Below are 15,160 nucleotides of genomic sequence, written 5' to 3' on the forward strand. Positions count from 1 at the left end.
AATTAATTTTGAGAACCTTTTTGTCTGAGCTGTCGTTTTTTTCAATTCTTAGTGGTGCATGGTTCAGTGTTGCATGCCTTCTTTGCCTGGTAGTTGAGATGTGTACATCAGGGAGTAGTAGTTGAGTTCAGAGCTAGATCACAAGTGGAAACTGACAGGCTGTGGGGACTAGTGATTCATTATTTGTTTCTAATTAAACAGTACTAATGGTAAAATAATACTCAGGAAGTAACAAAGGACATGGGAGGTAGGTAGCTTGAAAAATCTCTCTTGTACCTCATGCAGACCTTTGTGGTAATTATGTACCACCAGTAAAATACATCATTACTGACTACATGTGGTATTTTTTTTTAGTTACTCGTTTTTGATATTTTACACCAATAAACATGAAGCATTTCTGCCCACAATGCTCTGGCCATGCTACAGGAATTAACAAACAAAAATACATCAAATCTCTCCATTCTTGTCCATTAGTGAATTGTGTGTGGGAATCACTATTAATTTGACAGTTGCAAAATCTGTGTTCATCATGACCCAATGAAAGCATTTCCAGGGGTGGTGCTCAGGTTGTGGTGCTACAAGCTGGTGACTAGTCATTTACATTGTTTTTCTTTGGTAGTATTAAGACTCTGGTTAAGAGCTTATGTGAAATTAATAAAAATGAAGTGACACATTTTATCAAGTATATCAAAGATGCAGCCCATGGTATGGCACTTGAAGTGTTCCCATCTAGATGAGGAGCCCTCGTTGGTATAGGCATGCAGAATGGTCACTTCTGTAGTCTTGACAAACTTTACAGATGCTCCAAATTTTTGGAGGTTTAAATGTTGCATGTTATTTTAGGATTGTCTGGAAGCATTTGCACTTAATGTAAATGCAACGGTGAAAGAAAGGGAAAGGCAGGAAAAGATAAGTAAAGCAGAGCAGTGAGAGAAAGGAAGAAAAATTGAAAGCATATAAGTACAAAATACGAAGAAGCTAACAATCAGAAAGCAGATAAAGGAAAAAACAGCAAGGTAAGTTTATAATGGCAGCAAAGTGAGAAAATTATCAATTTTATTAGTTGGATCAGAATCTTAGCGTAGACCAGTGTCATTTGGCTCAGCACACTCTCGCCTCAGTTGTTCAACAGCTCAGCTGAGGACAAATGGAATACCTTTAAAGGTGTGCTACTAATAATACAGGATAATATGCTTCATTTGTGCTGAGCAGGTTATACTAGTTACATTCATCAAAACCTCACCACGTGTGCACAACCTACATTATATGCTGAATGGCATGAGGCCATGCATGTGCACTCTCACCGTGAGCATGCTATCTAGGCTGCCACTTCAGTGCAGTACTGAGGAAGCACTGCATTGTTAGAGGTGTCCTCCTTTGTGGATGTTACAGGGATCCCAGTTAGGTATAAAAGAGAAGGGCAATGAGTCCTCCTGGTATCCTGGCCAGCTTTCATCCTTTAACCAATACAACCTATGGATTAACTGTTATTTAGCTCATTTGTTTGTGGTAGCTTGCTGTGCATAAGTTGGCTACCATGTTTGCCTACAAAACAGTGACTATACTTGAAATATAATTCTATGCTTGTGAACCACTTTTGGACATCTTTACGACATGAAAGTTTCAATATCACAGAAACCCCACAGTGCAGATAGAGGCCATTTCGGCCCATCGAGCCTGCACCGACACATATCCCACCCGATCCCCGTAACCCCTACACCAACACATATCCCACCCTATCCCCGTAACCTCACGTATTTAATCCCCCTAACACTAAGGGTCAATTTATCATAGCCAATCAACCTAACCCGCACATCTTTGGACTGTGGGAGGAAACCGGAGCACCCGGAGGAAACCCACGCAAACACGGGGAGAATGTGCAAACTCCACACAGACAGTCACCCGAGGCCGGATTCGAACCCGGGTCCCTGGCGCTGTGAGGCAACAGTGCTAACCACTATGCCACCGTGCTGTGTTCCTTCTTTGTGAAGAGAGAGGCTATATATATGATTCCAATACAGCATCCTGTGGGATAACATGAACAACAAATGTCTAAACCTCAAATGTGGTGTATGTGGATAAATGTTAATGTTACATCTATTTACAGTGACCATATCTTCATGATTCCTCTTGTCCTATTCAGTTGAGAAATTCATCATACAAATTCTCAAACTTTTTCACAGAAAGATGTTTGGAAGACCATGAACTGGTAGTGCAAGTACAATCCACATGGATAATGGGAAATGAAAGCAAATTTTTATTCAGGAAAAACTACGCCAAATATGAATTTTTTAAACATCCAGTGGTAAGTACCTATTCGTCTTGTAACTAATATTTAAAATGGCTTAGCCACATTTTTGAATCATTTATACCGTAATCTATCTTCTATCTATTTTTTATATATATTATATATATATATATATATATGAGTCTGTCTGTCGTTGTAGAGCGTACCTACACATATGTTATATCAAAAGAAAGCTTATGATTAGGGGAGTGTCATAGGCGTATTTACTTTTTGGTCAGACAAAAATTGCTCAGACAGTATACAAAAAACAGACAAAATCCGCTCATTAGCGTTGAGTGACGTGATGGTTGACCAATCCTACGGGGGAAGCGCGGTGCGTCACGGGGGGGGTTTCATGGCGTGTGTGGGCGGGGCCTAATCCTGCAGCCTGCCGTGAGTGCGGGAGCGGGAAAACAGATACACAGACATAGACAACCACGTGGCCTGAGAGACAGCGAGCATACACAGACAGAGACAGATACGCCCGAGAGCCCGAAAGACAGCGAGCGGGGGAGCGCTGGCGGCGGGCTGGAGCGGGAGCTGAGCTGGGGTCACTCGGGCCAGGCCGGGCCACCAAGGCCGGGCTCTGAGTCCAACCCCTTCCCCGGGGTGTCTTCCTCTCTTCTCTATCTCCTTCCCTCACACTCACTCACTCTCTCTCTCTCTCTCTCTCCCTCTCTCTCTCTCTCTCTCTCTCAAATTCAAATTCAAATTCAAATCGCTTTATTGGCATGATAAGGTACATCTTATGTTGCCAAAGCATCAAAATACATTTATGGTTGAACACATAAACGCAGTTCTATTCATACAGTGTATAAACAGGTATATCCCTGAGTGTATAAATATACATTCGCCTTGTTTATATATACTCTTTTCTTAGTTTACTGGTTGTCCCTCTGTTCGTGGCAAGCTGTAACATAGTGTACCGCCAGTGTTACACAGCTTCTCTCCTCCCCCAGTAGGAATGGGAGTTTTTGGTTGTCATTCAGATTTCTGAATTCAGGGCATATTTGTGAGAATTTTTGGTAGAAATTCTCCCTGATGCCCTGATATTTTCCACAGGCTGTGAGGAAGTGCATCTCTGTCTCCACTACTCCCTGACTGCAGTGAGAGCATATCCTGTCTTCTCTTGGCAGCCTGGTCTGCCTGTGTCTGCCTTTTTCGATCGCTAGGCTATGTTCGCTAAGTCTGTACCTTGTCACGGTTCTTCTCAGTTTGTTATCCTTTACCATGGTCAGGTAATCAGCTATGTTGTATTGTCTGTTTAGGGCCAAGTAGCAATTGAGTTTGCTTTGGGTTTTTGTTGTTTCTGCCCAATATGTCAGATATTTTTCCCTTTGCTTAGCGACGATTGTGTTGGGTCGAATTCTTTGTGTTACCCTGTCACTGTCCTGGGGCTGGTTATTGTTAGTATTGTTAGTAGTTACTTCACTGAGTCCCAGGACTAGTTGACTGAGGGTATTCTTCTTTATGGTCAGCTCTTGGCATTTCAGGGCGTTGTAGTGATAGCATTGGGGGTTGCTCATTTGTAGGTGATTCCAAAATTTCTCTCTCTCACACTCTCTCTCTCTCTCTCTCTCTCTCACACTCTCTCACTCTCTCTCTCTCTCTCTCTCTCTCCCACACTTGGAGTTACTGTGAACGGTTCCGGTCTCCATCTATTTCGTTCTGCCCTGCAGCTGCCCATCAACCTGCTCGCCGCCAATACTACCCTCCTCCTCGGCGGCAACTTGCATTCATCTGGCACTTCTCTCGACCGGGGCAGGGATGGGCAGCAAGGACAGAGTACAGCGGGCTAGGACACTGAAGGCACAATTGGAAGAGATAGATTGTTAGGCAGGGGAGGGAGGGAGAGTGAGTGGGCGACAAGGGGAGAGGGGGAGGGAGGGAGAGACAGAGGGGCAGGAAGGGGAGGGGGGAGTCAGAGACTCCTGACCAGACTTGGGCACGGCAAGCTGTTGACCAGGCGAGACATACCCAAAACTGTAAAACCTGGAGTATATGGCTGCTGGTGACCCCCATCAAGAAAAACCGAAGTTAAAGAAGAGTTCTTCAATCCCAACAGTTTTAAAAACATGGCAGAGGGTTCTTCAGTTCCCTCGGCAACGCCGGGTACTCCAGCTAGTTATTCATGTTTTAAATGATTTGGTATCTGTTTTTAAACGGACTTGTATCATAGGTGATTGTGTTTGTTATAACATTAGGGAAACATCTTTTTATGCAATATTGTGGATCTATTCTAGGGGAAGATGTCAGCACAAGTAGTAAATCTGAAGTGACTCAACTTGTTATATTTAATTTCTGAATTTAAACCAATTCAGACTTGGTATTTCAAAAAAAAAATCATTTATTCTTAAAAATTATACAGGTGCAGGTTTGAATCTTGTAGCATAAAGCAGGCTTACAATCGTTGAGTGTGTTCCAGGTGTATGATCATAAGAGACTTGCTATAGCCCTCTTAGAATTTGAAAAGACCTGAATCTTGAGGTTTTCCAATGTGAAATGAACCAGAATACCTGTCATCTTACTTCTATCATTATATTGCAGTTTAAAGTGGATGAGGGTTTCAGTAGCAGATGGGCTAAGGCAGGGGCGGTGACAGGCAATGTTACAAAAGTGGAACTAGGCGGTCTTTATCATGTGGAGGATTTGGGGTTGGAAGCTCAACTCAGGATGAAATAGGACGCCGTGGTTGTCAACAGTCTAGTTCAGTCTGAGACACTGGCCAGAGAGAAGGATGGAATCGATGGCGACAGAACAGAGTTTGTGGCAGGGGCCATAGACAATGGCTTTGGGCTTCCCAATGTTGAATTGGAAGAAATTTCAGCTCATGGACAGCAAGCTTGGAAGAGGGAATTGCAGGGCGGGGGATTGGTGGGGCCTATGGGGAAACTTGGCTTGGTGGCCAAGGGGAAGGGAGGGATGTGGCAGAGGTAGCTGAGCGAATGATCTCAAACTCCATGCCTAAAATCCATAAGCTCCTTGCACTTGTTGGCGAGGGTGGAGGGGCCAGGTGAGAGGGGTTTAAGGAGACGAATGTTAATGGAGAAAAGAAGCCAGTGGTTATCTTTATATTCCTGAAGTTTTGGCAGAGGAGAGCAGGGCCCAATGGTGCTTGAAGTGGTCTAGCCAGATCTGGTGACCAATGGCTAAACCAGTTGTGCACCATAAACATTTAAATCTGTGTCCCTTGGACTTAAGGGAGCGAAGATGGGGACCATACCTAGGGGAATGACCAAGGTGGGCTAGAGTAAGTGTTTTTATTGTGGACAAGGGCATCAAAGATGGAGGTGGGGTGTGATTGTGCAGATTGGTAACTACAGGAGTATCACAGCGGACAAAGGGTTAAAAGCTAGACATTTGGAAGTTTGAAAGTGTTGCAAGTGACTGAGAGAGTTGTTAGCGGGGTTTCTGCAGGAGTAATTGGGGTTGGAAAGGGGTATGTGAGGGATACAAAATAGTGATCAGATATGGCCTTGTCTGTAATTGAGACGACGGGAATAGAGAAGCCATGTGAGATGGTATAGTCGAGGGGGTGGCCATGAATATGGGTAGGAGGGGAGGGGAGGTTATATGGAGTGTAGGGCAGTGAACTCAGAGGAGAGAAGGCAAGGTGCATTAAGACGGAGGTTGATATCAGAGGATGAGGAATCGTTTAGTACAGAGGCTGAGGGAGGAATGCCGTGAGGATATCTGAGAGAAACATGGCATGGGGTTTGGGTGGATGGTACAGAACGAGAATTTTAAAGAACGTAAAAACATAAGAAATAGGAGCAGGAGTAGGCCATTTGGCCCCTCGAGCCTGCTCCGCCATTCAATAAGATCATGGCTCATCTGATCTTGGCCTCAACTCCACTTTCCTGCTCGCTCCCCATATCGTTCAAAAATCTGTCTGTCTCCATCTTAAATATATTCAATGACCCAGCCTCCACAGCTCTCTGGGGTAGAGAATTCCACAGATTCACGACGGAGAAGAAATTCTTCCTCCACCTCCGTTTTAAATGGGCGACCCTTTATTCTGAAACTATGCCCCCTAGTTCTAGATTATCCCACGAGGGGTAACATCCTCTGCGCATCTACCCTGTCAAGCCCCCTCAGAATCTTATGTTTCAATAAGATCACCTCATTCTTCTAAACTCCAATGAGTATAGGCCCAACCTGCTCAACCTTTCTTCATAAGACAACCCCTTCATCTCAGGAATCAACCTTTAGTGAACCATCTCTGAACCGCCTCCAATGCATGTGTATCCCTCCTTAAATAAGGAGACCAAAACTGTACGCCGTACTCCAGGTGTGGTCTCACCAATACCCTGTACAGTTGTAGCAGGACTTCCCTACTTTTATACTCCATTCCTCTTGCATTAAAGGCCAACATTCCATTTGGCTTTCTAATTACTTACTGTACCTGCATGTTAACTTTTTGTTTCATGTACAAGGACCTCCAGATCCCTGTGTACCGCAGCATTCTGTAATCTCTCTCCATTTAAAAAATAATTTGCTTTTTTATTTTTCCTACCAAAGTGGATAACCTCACATTTTCCCACTTTATACTCCACCTGCCAAATTTTTGCCCACTCACTTAGCCTATTTATTTCTCTTTGCAGATTCTTTGAGTCCTCTTCACAACTTGCTTTCCCACCTATCTTTGTATCCTCAGCAAATTTGGCTACATTACATTCGGTCCCTTCATCCAAGTCATTAATATAGATTGTAAATAGTTGAGGCCCCAGCACTGGTCCCTGCGGCACCCCACTAGTTACAGTTTGCCAACCTGAAAATGACCCATTTATCCCGAGACTCTGTTTTCTATTAGTTAGCCAATCCTCTATCCATGCTAATATATTACCCCCAACCCCGTGAGCTCTTATCTCGTGCAGTAACCTTTTATGTGGCACCTTATCGAATGCCTTTTAGAAATCCAAATACACTACATCTACTGGTTCCCCTTTATCCACCCTGTTCATTACATCTTCAAAGAACTCCAGTAAATTTGTCAAACATGATTTCCCTTTCACAAAACCATGCTGATGCTGCTTGACTGTATTATGACTTTCTAAATGTCCTGCTATTCCTTAATAATGGACTCCAGCATTTTCCCAATGACGGACGTTAGGTTAACTGGTCTATAGTTTTCTGCTTTCTGTCTACCTCCTTTCTTAAATAGGGGCGTTACATTTGCAGTTTTCCAATCCGCTGGGACCTCTCCAGAATCCAGGGAATTTTGCTGGATTGCAACCAATGCAGCCACTGTCTCTGCAGCCATGTCTTTTAATACCCTAGGATGCAGGCCATCAGGCCAGGGAACTTGTCCACCTTTAGTCCCATTATTTTACCGAGTACTTTTTCCTCTCGTGATAGTGATTGTTTTAAGTTCCCCCCTCCCGATAGCCCCTTGATTATCTATTATTGGGATGCTTTTAGTGTCTTCTGCCATGAAGACCGATACAAAATATTTGTTTAAAGTCTCTGCCATTTCCCTGTTTACCATTATTAATTCCCCAGTCTCATCCTCTAAGGGACCAACGTTTACTTTAGCTACTCTCTTCCTTATATACCTGTAGAAGCTCTTACCGTCTGTTTTTATATTTCTTGCTAGTTTACTCTCTCAATCTATCTTTTTTTAGTCATCCTTTGGTTTCTAAAAGTTCCCCAATCGCCTGGCCTACCACTAATCTTCGCAACATTGTATGCCTTTGTTTTCAATTTGATACCATCCTTTACTTCCTTAGTTAGCCATGGATGGTTCATCCTTCTCTTAGAGTTTTTCCTTCTCACTAGAATATATCTTTGCTGAGAGTTATGAAATATTTCCTTAAATGTCTGCCACTGCTTATTTACCATCTTACCCTTTAATCTATTTTCCCAGTCAACTTTAGCCAATTCTGCCTTCATACCTTTGTAATTGCCTTTATTTAAGTTGAGGACACTGGTTTGAGACCCAACTTTCTCACCCTCAAACTGAATTTGAATTTCTATCATGCTATGACCACTCTTTCCTAGAGGATCCTTTACTATGAGATCATTAATTAATTCTGTCTCATTACACAGTACCAGGTCTAAGGTAGCCTGCTCCCTGGTTGATTCTACAACGTATTGTTCTAAGAAACCATCCCGAATACACTCTATGAACTCTTCCTCAAGGCTTCCTTGGCCAATTTGATTTGTCCAATCAATATGAAGACTAAAATCGCCCATGATTATTGCAGTACCTTTCTTACAAGCCTCCATTATTTCTTGATTTATGCTCTATCCTACAGTGTAGCCACTGTTAGGGGGCCTATAGACTACTCCCACCACTGACTTCCTTCCCTTATTATTTCTTATCTCCACCCAAACTGATTCTACATCTTGATCTTCTGAGCCAATATCATTCCTCACCATTGCACTGATCTCATCCTTTATTAACAGAGCTACCCCACCTCTTTTTCCTTTCTGCCTGTCCTTCCGAAATGTGTCATGCCCCTGAATATTCTCATGTTTATACACTGTCCCTTCCTGTCACACTCTGATTATCATTATCCCTATCATAAGAACATAAGAAATAGGAGCAGGAGTAGGCCATACGGCCCCTCGGGCCTGCTCCGCCATTCAATAGGATCATGGCTGATCTGAATCTAGACTCACGTCCACTTCCCTGCCCTCTCCCCGTAACCCCTAATTCCCTTATCTGCTAGGAAAATGTCTATCTTCATTTTTAATTTATTTAATGTTGCAGCTTCCACAGCTGTCTGGGGTAGCAAATTCCATAGATTTACTATCCTCTGAGTGAAGAAGTTTCTCCTCATCTCAGTTTTGAAAGGGCAGCCCCTTATTCTAAGATTATGCCCCCTAGTTCTAGTCTCACCCATCAGTGGAAACATCCTCACCGCATCCACACGATCAAGCCCCCTCACAATCTTATATGTTTCGATAAGATCGCCTCTCATTCTTCTGAACTCCAATGAGTAGAGTCCCAACCTACTCAACCTTTCCTCATACGTCAACCCCCTCATCTCTGGAATCAACCGAGTGAACCTTCTCTGAACCGCCTCGAGAGCAAGTATATCTTTTCTTAAATATGGAAACCAAAACTGCACGCAGTATTCCAGGTGTGGCCTCACCAATACCCTGTATAACTGCAGCAAGCCTTCCCTGTTTTTATACTCCATCCCCTTTGCAATAAAAGCCAAGATTCCATTGGCCTTCCTGATCACCTGCTGCACCTGCATACTAACTTTTTGTGTTTCATGCACCAGGACCCCCAGATCCCTTTGTACTGTAGCACTTTGCAGTTTCTCTCCATTTAGATAATAACTTGCTCTTTGATTTTTTCTGCCAAAGTGCATAACCTCACACTTTCCAACATTATATTGCATCTGCCAATTCTCTGCCCACTCACTTAGCCTGTCTATGTCCTTTTGCAGGTTTTTTATGTCCTCCTCACTCACTGTTTTCCTTCCCATCTTTGTATCATCGGCAAACTTGGATATGTTGCACTCGGTCCCTTCCTCCAAATCGTTAATATAGATTGTAAAGAGTTGGGGTCCCAGCACTGACCCCTGCGGAACACCACTAGTTACTGATTGCCAGCCCGAGAACGAACCATTTATCCCAACTCTTTGTTTTCTGTTAGATAGCCAATCTTCCACCCATGCCAGTATATTACCCCCAATCCCGTGATTTTTTATCTTGATCAGTAATCTTTTGTGTGGAACCTTGTCAAATGCCCTTTGGAAGTCCAAATACACTACATCCACTAGTTCCCCTTTATCCACCCTGTATGTTACATCCTCAAAGAATTCGAGCAAATTTGTCAAACATGACTTCCCCTTCGTAAAACCATGCTGACTCTGTCCTATTAAATTATGTTTATCCAAATGCTCTGTTACTGTATCCTTAATAATGGACTCCAACATTTTGCCAACCACAGATGTTAGGATAACTGGTCTATAGTTTCCAGCTTTTTGTCTACTTCCCTTCTTAAATAAGGGTGTTACATTAGCAGTTTTCCAATCTGCTGGGACCTTTCCTGAGTCCAGGGAGTTCTGGAAAATGATCACCAATGCATCCACAATCCCTACCGTCACTTCTCTCAAGACCCTAGGATGTAGGCCTGGGGGATTTATCCGCCTTAAGTCCCATTATTTTACTGAGTACCATCTCCTTAGTGATTTTAATTGTGTTCAGCTCCTCTCCCCCCATTGCCCCCTGTTTGTCCAGTGTTGGGATATTTTTAGTGTCCTCCACTGTAAAGACTGATACAAAATATTTTGTGGTGTATGTGCCTTTAAGAGCAATTATGGTGTATGTGCCTTTAAGAGCCCCAGGTGTGCGTAATGCCGGTAATTGCCACTTGGGCTATATAAGCCTGTGTATTGTGTATATCCTTTAGAAACCCCCCCCAGACTTGCTTAGTAAATACATATGAACCAACTCCTGTCTTCAGTGTCTTTATCTACACACGGACACTACAGTGGCGACGAAGTGGAAACGGACTTACCTGCAATTCGGCAGCACCTCAAGGACATCGATTCCTCCAGCGTCCAGAAGACTCAAGGAAGTAAGAGAAACTGTGGTTTCACCAGCTGGCCAAGCTGGTGACAGGTACTGCGCTAATCCTTCCTGGGCGTCAGGCTGGAGCTCCAGCGGCGGGCTCTACAGCTGAGACAGGCAGCGAAATCGGAGGCAAGCAATAACGGACTGGGAGGGTGCACTCGAGAGACGGCCGGCGCGGCAAGCAGGTCAGCGTTTAGACCTCCGTCGGGAATGAGTCTCCAACAGTGAATAAAACGGAAACCACAGTAAAACAGCGTTGTTATCGGTAGCAGCGGCGGGAAAGCGCGGGAAGCGCCATATCGTTGCTACAGAGAGAGAAAAAAAAAGCGCGGGAAGCGCCATATCTTTTCTGAAATGCCTAAATCTGGTAATATTGAGGCTTTTGATGGCGAAATAGAAGATTGGACCACATACGTGGAAAGAGTAGAGGTTTATTGCACTGCAAATGGAATAGCAGATGAAAAAAAAGCTTCAGTACTTCTGAACTTAATGGGCGCGAAGACATACGGGCTGTTACGAAATTTAATCACTCCAGCCAAACCAAAGGACAAGACTTTTAAAGAAATTGTTGATACCCTGCAGGAGCATTTAAACCCAACACCGCTGCTGATAGCGGAACGATTCAAGTTCTTCAAGAGAAATCAACACAAGAATGAAAGTAACGCTGATTACCTAACCGAATTAAGAAAGCTATCAAAGTACTGCCAATTCGGAGCAGGACTATCGGATTATCTTCGAGACAAATTTGTTTGCGGTCTCTTAAGTGAAGGAACACAAAAAAGACTGCTTTCTGAAAAAGATTTAACATTGGACAAAGCTTTCAGTATGGCTGTATCATACGAAGCAGCAGCAAAAGGAGCTGCAGAGATACAACAAGAGACACAGGACTTCGGCACCCATAAAATGACACAGGAGTTCGGAAGATGTTATCGCTGCGGCAGATCCACCCATAACCAGAGGGACTGCTGGTTCAAGGGCAAAGCATGCAGGCAATGTGGTAAGATTGGACACATTGCACGGGTATGCCAATCTGGACAAAATAAATCCACTGACAGAAAACAAAAAATCAATAAAGAAAAGTACAGGAAGGTACAAATGATGACGGACAATAGCTCCGAAGACCAGAATAGCGATAGCGACTCCGGAAACAAGAGACTAAGCTGTCTCAAATTACATAATGTACTTGCCAAAGAGGATTACCAAACCATTTGGGTTACCCTCACAATAGCAGGGTCCCCAGTTAAAATGGAGCTAGATACAGGATCAGCTCTAACCGTAATAAATCGACGAGATTACGAGAGGCTATTTTCGCATATACCTCTAAAAGACACATCCATTATCTTAAAAACATATACGGGGCAGAAAGTCTACCCCAAAGGAAAAATAAGGGTGCCTGTGGTATACAACGGCAAAGAAATACAAAAGTTGTATTTATACATTCTACAAGATGGTGGTCCACCGTTGTTGGGACGTGAATGGATAAGGAAGATACGTTTAGACTGGCACTCCATTCAGGCACTGACGGTGACCAGTAAGGAAAAAAACAATGATGACATCATACCTGAACGATTAAAAGACATCTTGGCCAACGCCAAAGAAGTGTTTCAAGAGAAACTAGGAACCTTGAAAGGCATCACCGCCTCAATAAAAGTGGAAGATACAGCAATTCCAAAAAATTTTAAGGCAAGACCGGTGCCATACGCAATACGTCCGGCAGTCGAGGCAGAGCTGGAGAATTTGGAAAAGGCAGGCGTATTATCCAAAATAGATTGGAGCGAATGGGCAACACCCATCGTTCCAGTCATGAAAAAAACATTGAAAAATAACTGAGGAACAGAAAAAAATTCGCATCTGTGGGGACTTTAAGGTGACTGTAAACCCGGTCCTTCACACGGTACAGTATCCTCTTCTGAGGATAGAAGATATTTTCGCCTCACTATCCGGAGGGAAACGCTTCACAAAAATTGACTTGGCACAGGCATACCTACAGATGGAGGTTGAGGAGACCTCTAAAAAGTATCTCACAATAAACACACACAAAGGCCTGTACCAGTACAATCGACTGGTTTTTGGAATAGCATCAGCTCCAGCTATCTGGCAAAGAGCTATGGAGCAAGTCCTGCAAGGGATTCCGGGGACTCAATGCTACCTAGACAACATCCTTATAACAGGAGAAAACGACAACGAGCACCTTGTCAATTTGGAGCAGGTGCTCACTAGGCTGAAAGAACGGGGCCTACGAGCAAATCGCCCCAAGTGCGAATTTTTCCAAAATCAGATATCATATTGTGGCCACATAATTAATAAGGAAGGGTTGCATAAGTCACCTGAAAAAATTGAAGCAGTTATAAAAGCCCCAGCACCTGAAAATGTTTCACAATTAAGGTCATTCCTGGGATTAATAAATTACTATCATAAATTTTTACCGAACTTATCAACTATTCTACACCCTCTTAATGATCTTCTACAGACAGGAGTGATTTGGAAATGGAACGAAGACTGTAAACGTGCCTTCCATAAATGTAAAGACTTAATCACATCCGAGAAAGTTTTGGCTCATTACAACCCATCACTACCAATCAGACTGGCGTGCGATGCATCCCCTTACGGCATAGGAGCGGTATTGTCCCATAGATTCCCTGATGGCTCGGAACGGCCGATAGCTTTTGCGTCACGCTCATTGAACTCAGCTGAGCGTAACTATGCCCAGATAGACAGGGAAGCACTCAGCCTGGTATGGGGAGTGAAGAAATTCAACCATTACCTACACGGACAAAAATTTACCTTGCTGACTGACCATCAACCCCTCATCTCCATATTCAACCCTAAAAAAGGTGTCCCCATTATGACGGCACAAAGACTACAGAGGTGGTCCCTTTTTCTAGGGGCACACCAATACAACATTGAATACAAAGGGTCAAAACAGCATGGGAATGCTGACGGTTTATCACGCCTACCGTTGCCAACGATAGAAGAGGCGCCTACAGTAGACCCAGTAGAGATATTCCACTCTACCATAGTGGAATGTCTACCGGCGACAAATTCTGCCATTGAAAGGGAGACAAGAAATGACCCTACTCTCTCACGGGTCTACGATTTAACAGTGAAGGGATGGCCAGCACATGGCGAACCACTGTTGCCAGCATTCTCGCAAAGAAGAGAACAGCTGTCAGTGCGCCGAGGAACCTTGATGTGTGGATCCAGAGTGGTGATTCCACCCAAACTCCAGGATAAAGTGCTAAAGGAGCTTCACGAGGGGCATCTGGGTGGAGTGAAAATGAAGAACCTAGCTAGGGCGTTTGTATGGTGGCCAGGTATCGATGGAGACATCGAAGACATGACCAAGAGCTGCCTAGGATGCCAGAAGGTCCAAAATGCTCCGCCACAGGCCCCTCTACATCCATGGGAGTGGCCCTCATCTCCCTGGCAAAGGGTGCACATCGACTTTGCTGGTCCATTTATGGACTCAATGTTCTTAATCGCAGTTGATGCACACTCCAAGTGGCCGGAGGTAATAAAGATGTCCTCCACCACCACGGAAAAAACCATCACAGTATTAAGGACCATATTTGCCAGGAATGGGCTGCCGGAGCAGATATGTTCTGATAATGGACCGCAATTTGTGTCCGAAGAATTCAGAAAGTTCTTAAAGAACAATGGGGTAAAGCACTACACGTCCGCCCCATACCATCCCGCCACCAATGGATTGGCTGAAAGGTTTGTCCAGACCTTCAAGAAGGCCATCAAGGCCATGGGTAATGAAGACATAAAACTTCAGCACAAGGTGGATAACTTCTTATTTGCATATAGGAATGCAACGCATATGGTTACTAACCAAACTCCCGCCATGATGTTCTACAATAGAAACCTAAGATGCCGGCTGGATTTGGTCAAGCCCAACATCCGAAGGGACGTGGAGAACCGGCAGTTTCAGGGCATGAATGAAAGGCCAACTAGGGCCTTCCAGATAGGCCAACCGGTTTTGGCCCGGGACTACCGTACCGAGAAATGGCAGCCTGGAACTATCTGCACATGATTAGGACCACTGATGTATACCGTGGACATCGGAGACAGCATAATAAGGCGCCATGCTGACCAAATCATCAAGTCATCCGAAAAGGGACAACCTACACCACCAATCTATACATCTAACGATGAAGTAGAGATACCCATATCTACCTCCGATCCGGTGATACTGGAGCCCGATGAACCCGACACTGGCCTTCAAGCCGAATCAGCCTTGCCAGAAGAACCTACTACACCACCAGAAACTACTACACCCCCGAGGCGTTATCCGGACCGAGTCAGGAAGCCTCCTGAGAGACTAACTTATAATTA

The 15,160-nt window shown here is 44.1% G+C and overlaps 1 protein-coding gene across 7 annotated transcripts in view; it reads left to right on the forward strand.

Moving 5' to 3' along the window:
• Positions 1 to 15,160, forward strand: part of grb10b (growth factor receptor-bound protein 10b) — a 267,318-nt gene that overhangs the window by 181,765 nt on the left and 70,393 nt on the right. For all 7 annotated transcript variants that reach the window (XM_085988113.1, XM_085988111.1, XM_085988114.1 and 4 more), the window contains one exon: positions 2,184 to 2,305. In XM_085988113.1, the coding sequence (XP_085844239.1) occupies positions 2,184 to 2,305 (122 nt within the window). The remainder of the gene's footprint in view (positions 1 to 2,183; positions 2,306 to 15,160) is intronic.

Source organism: Somniosus microcephalus, chromosome 5, assembly GCF_052327205.1.
Source record: "Somniosus microcephalus isolate GS21.2 chromosome 5, FLI_Smic_1.0, whole genome shotgun sequence".
Classification (NCBI taxonomy): Eukaryota; Metazoa; Chordata; class Chondrichthyes; order Squaliformes; family Somniosidae; genus Somniosus; species Somniosus microcephalus.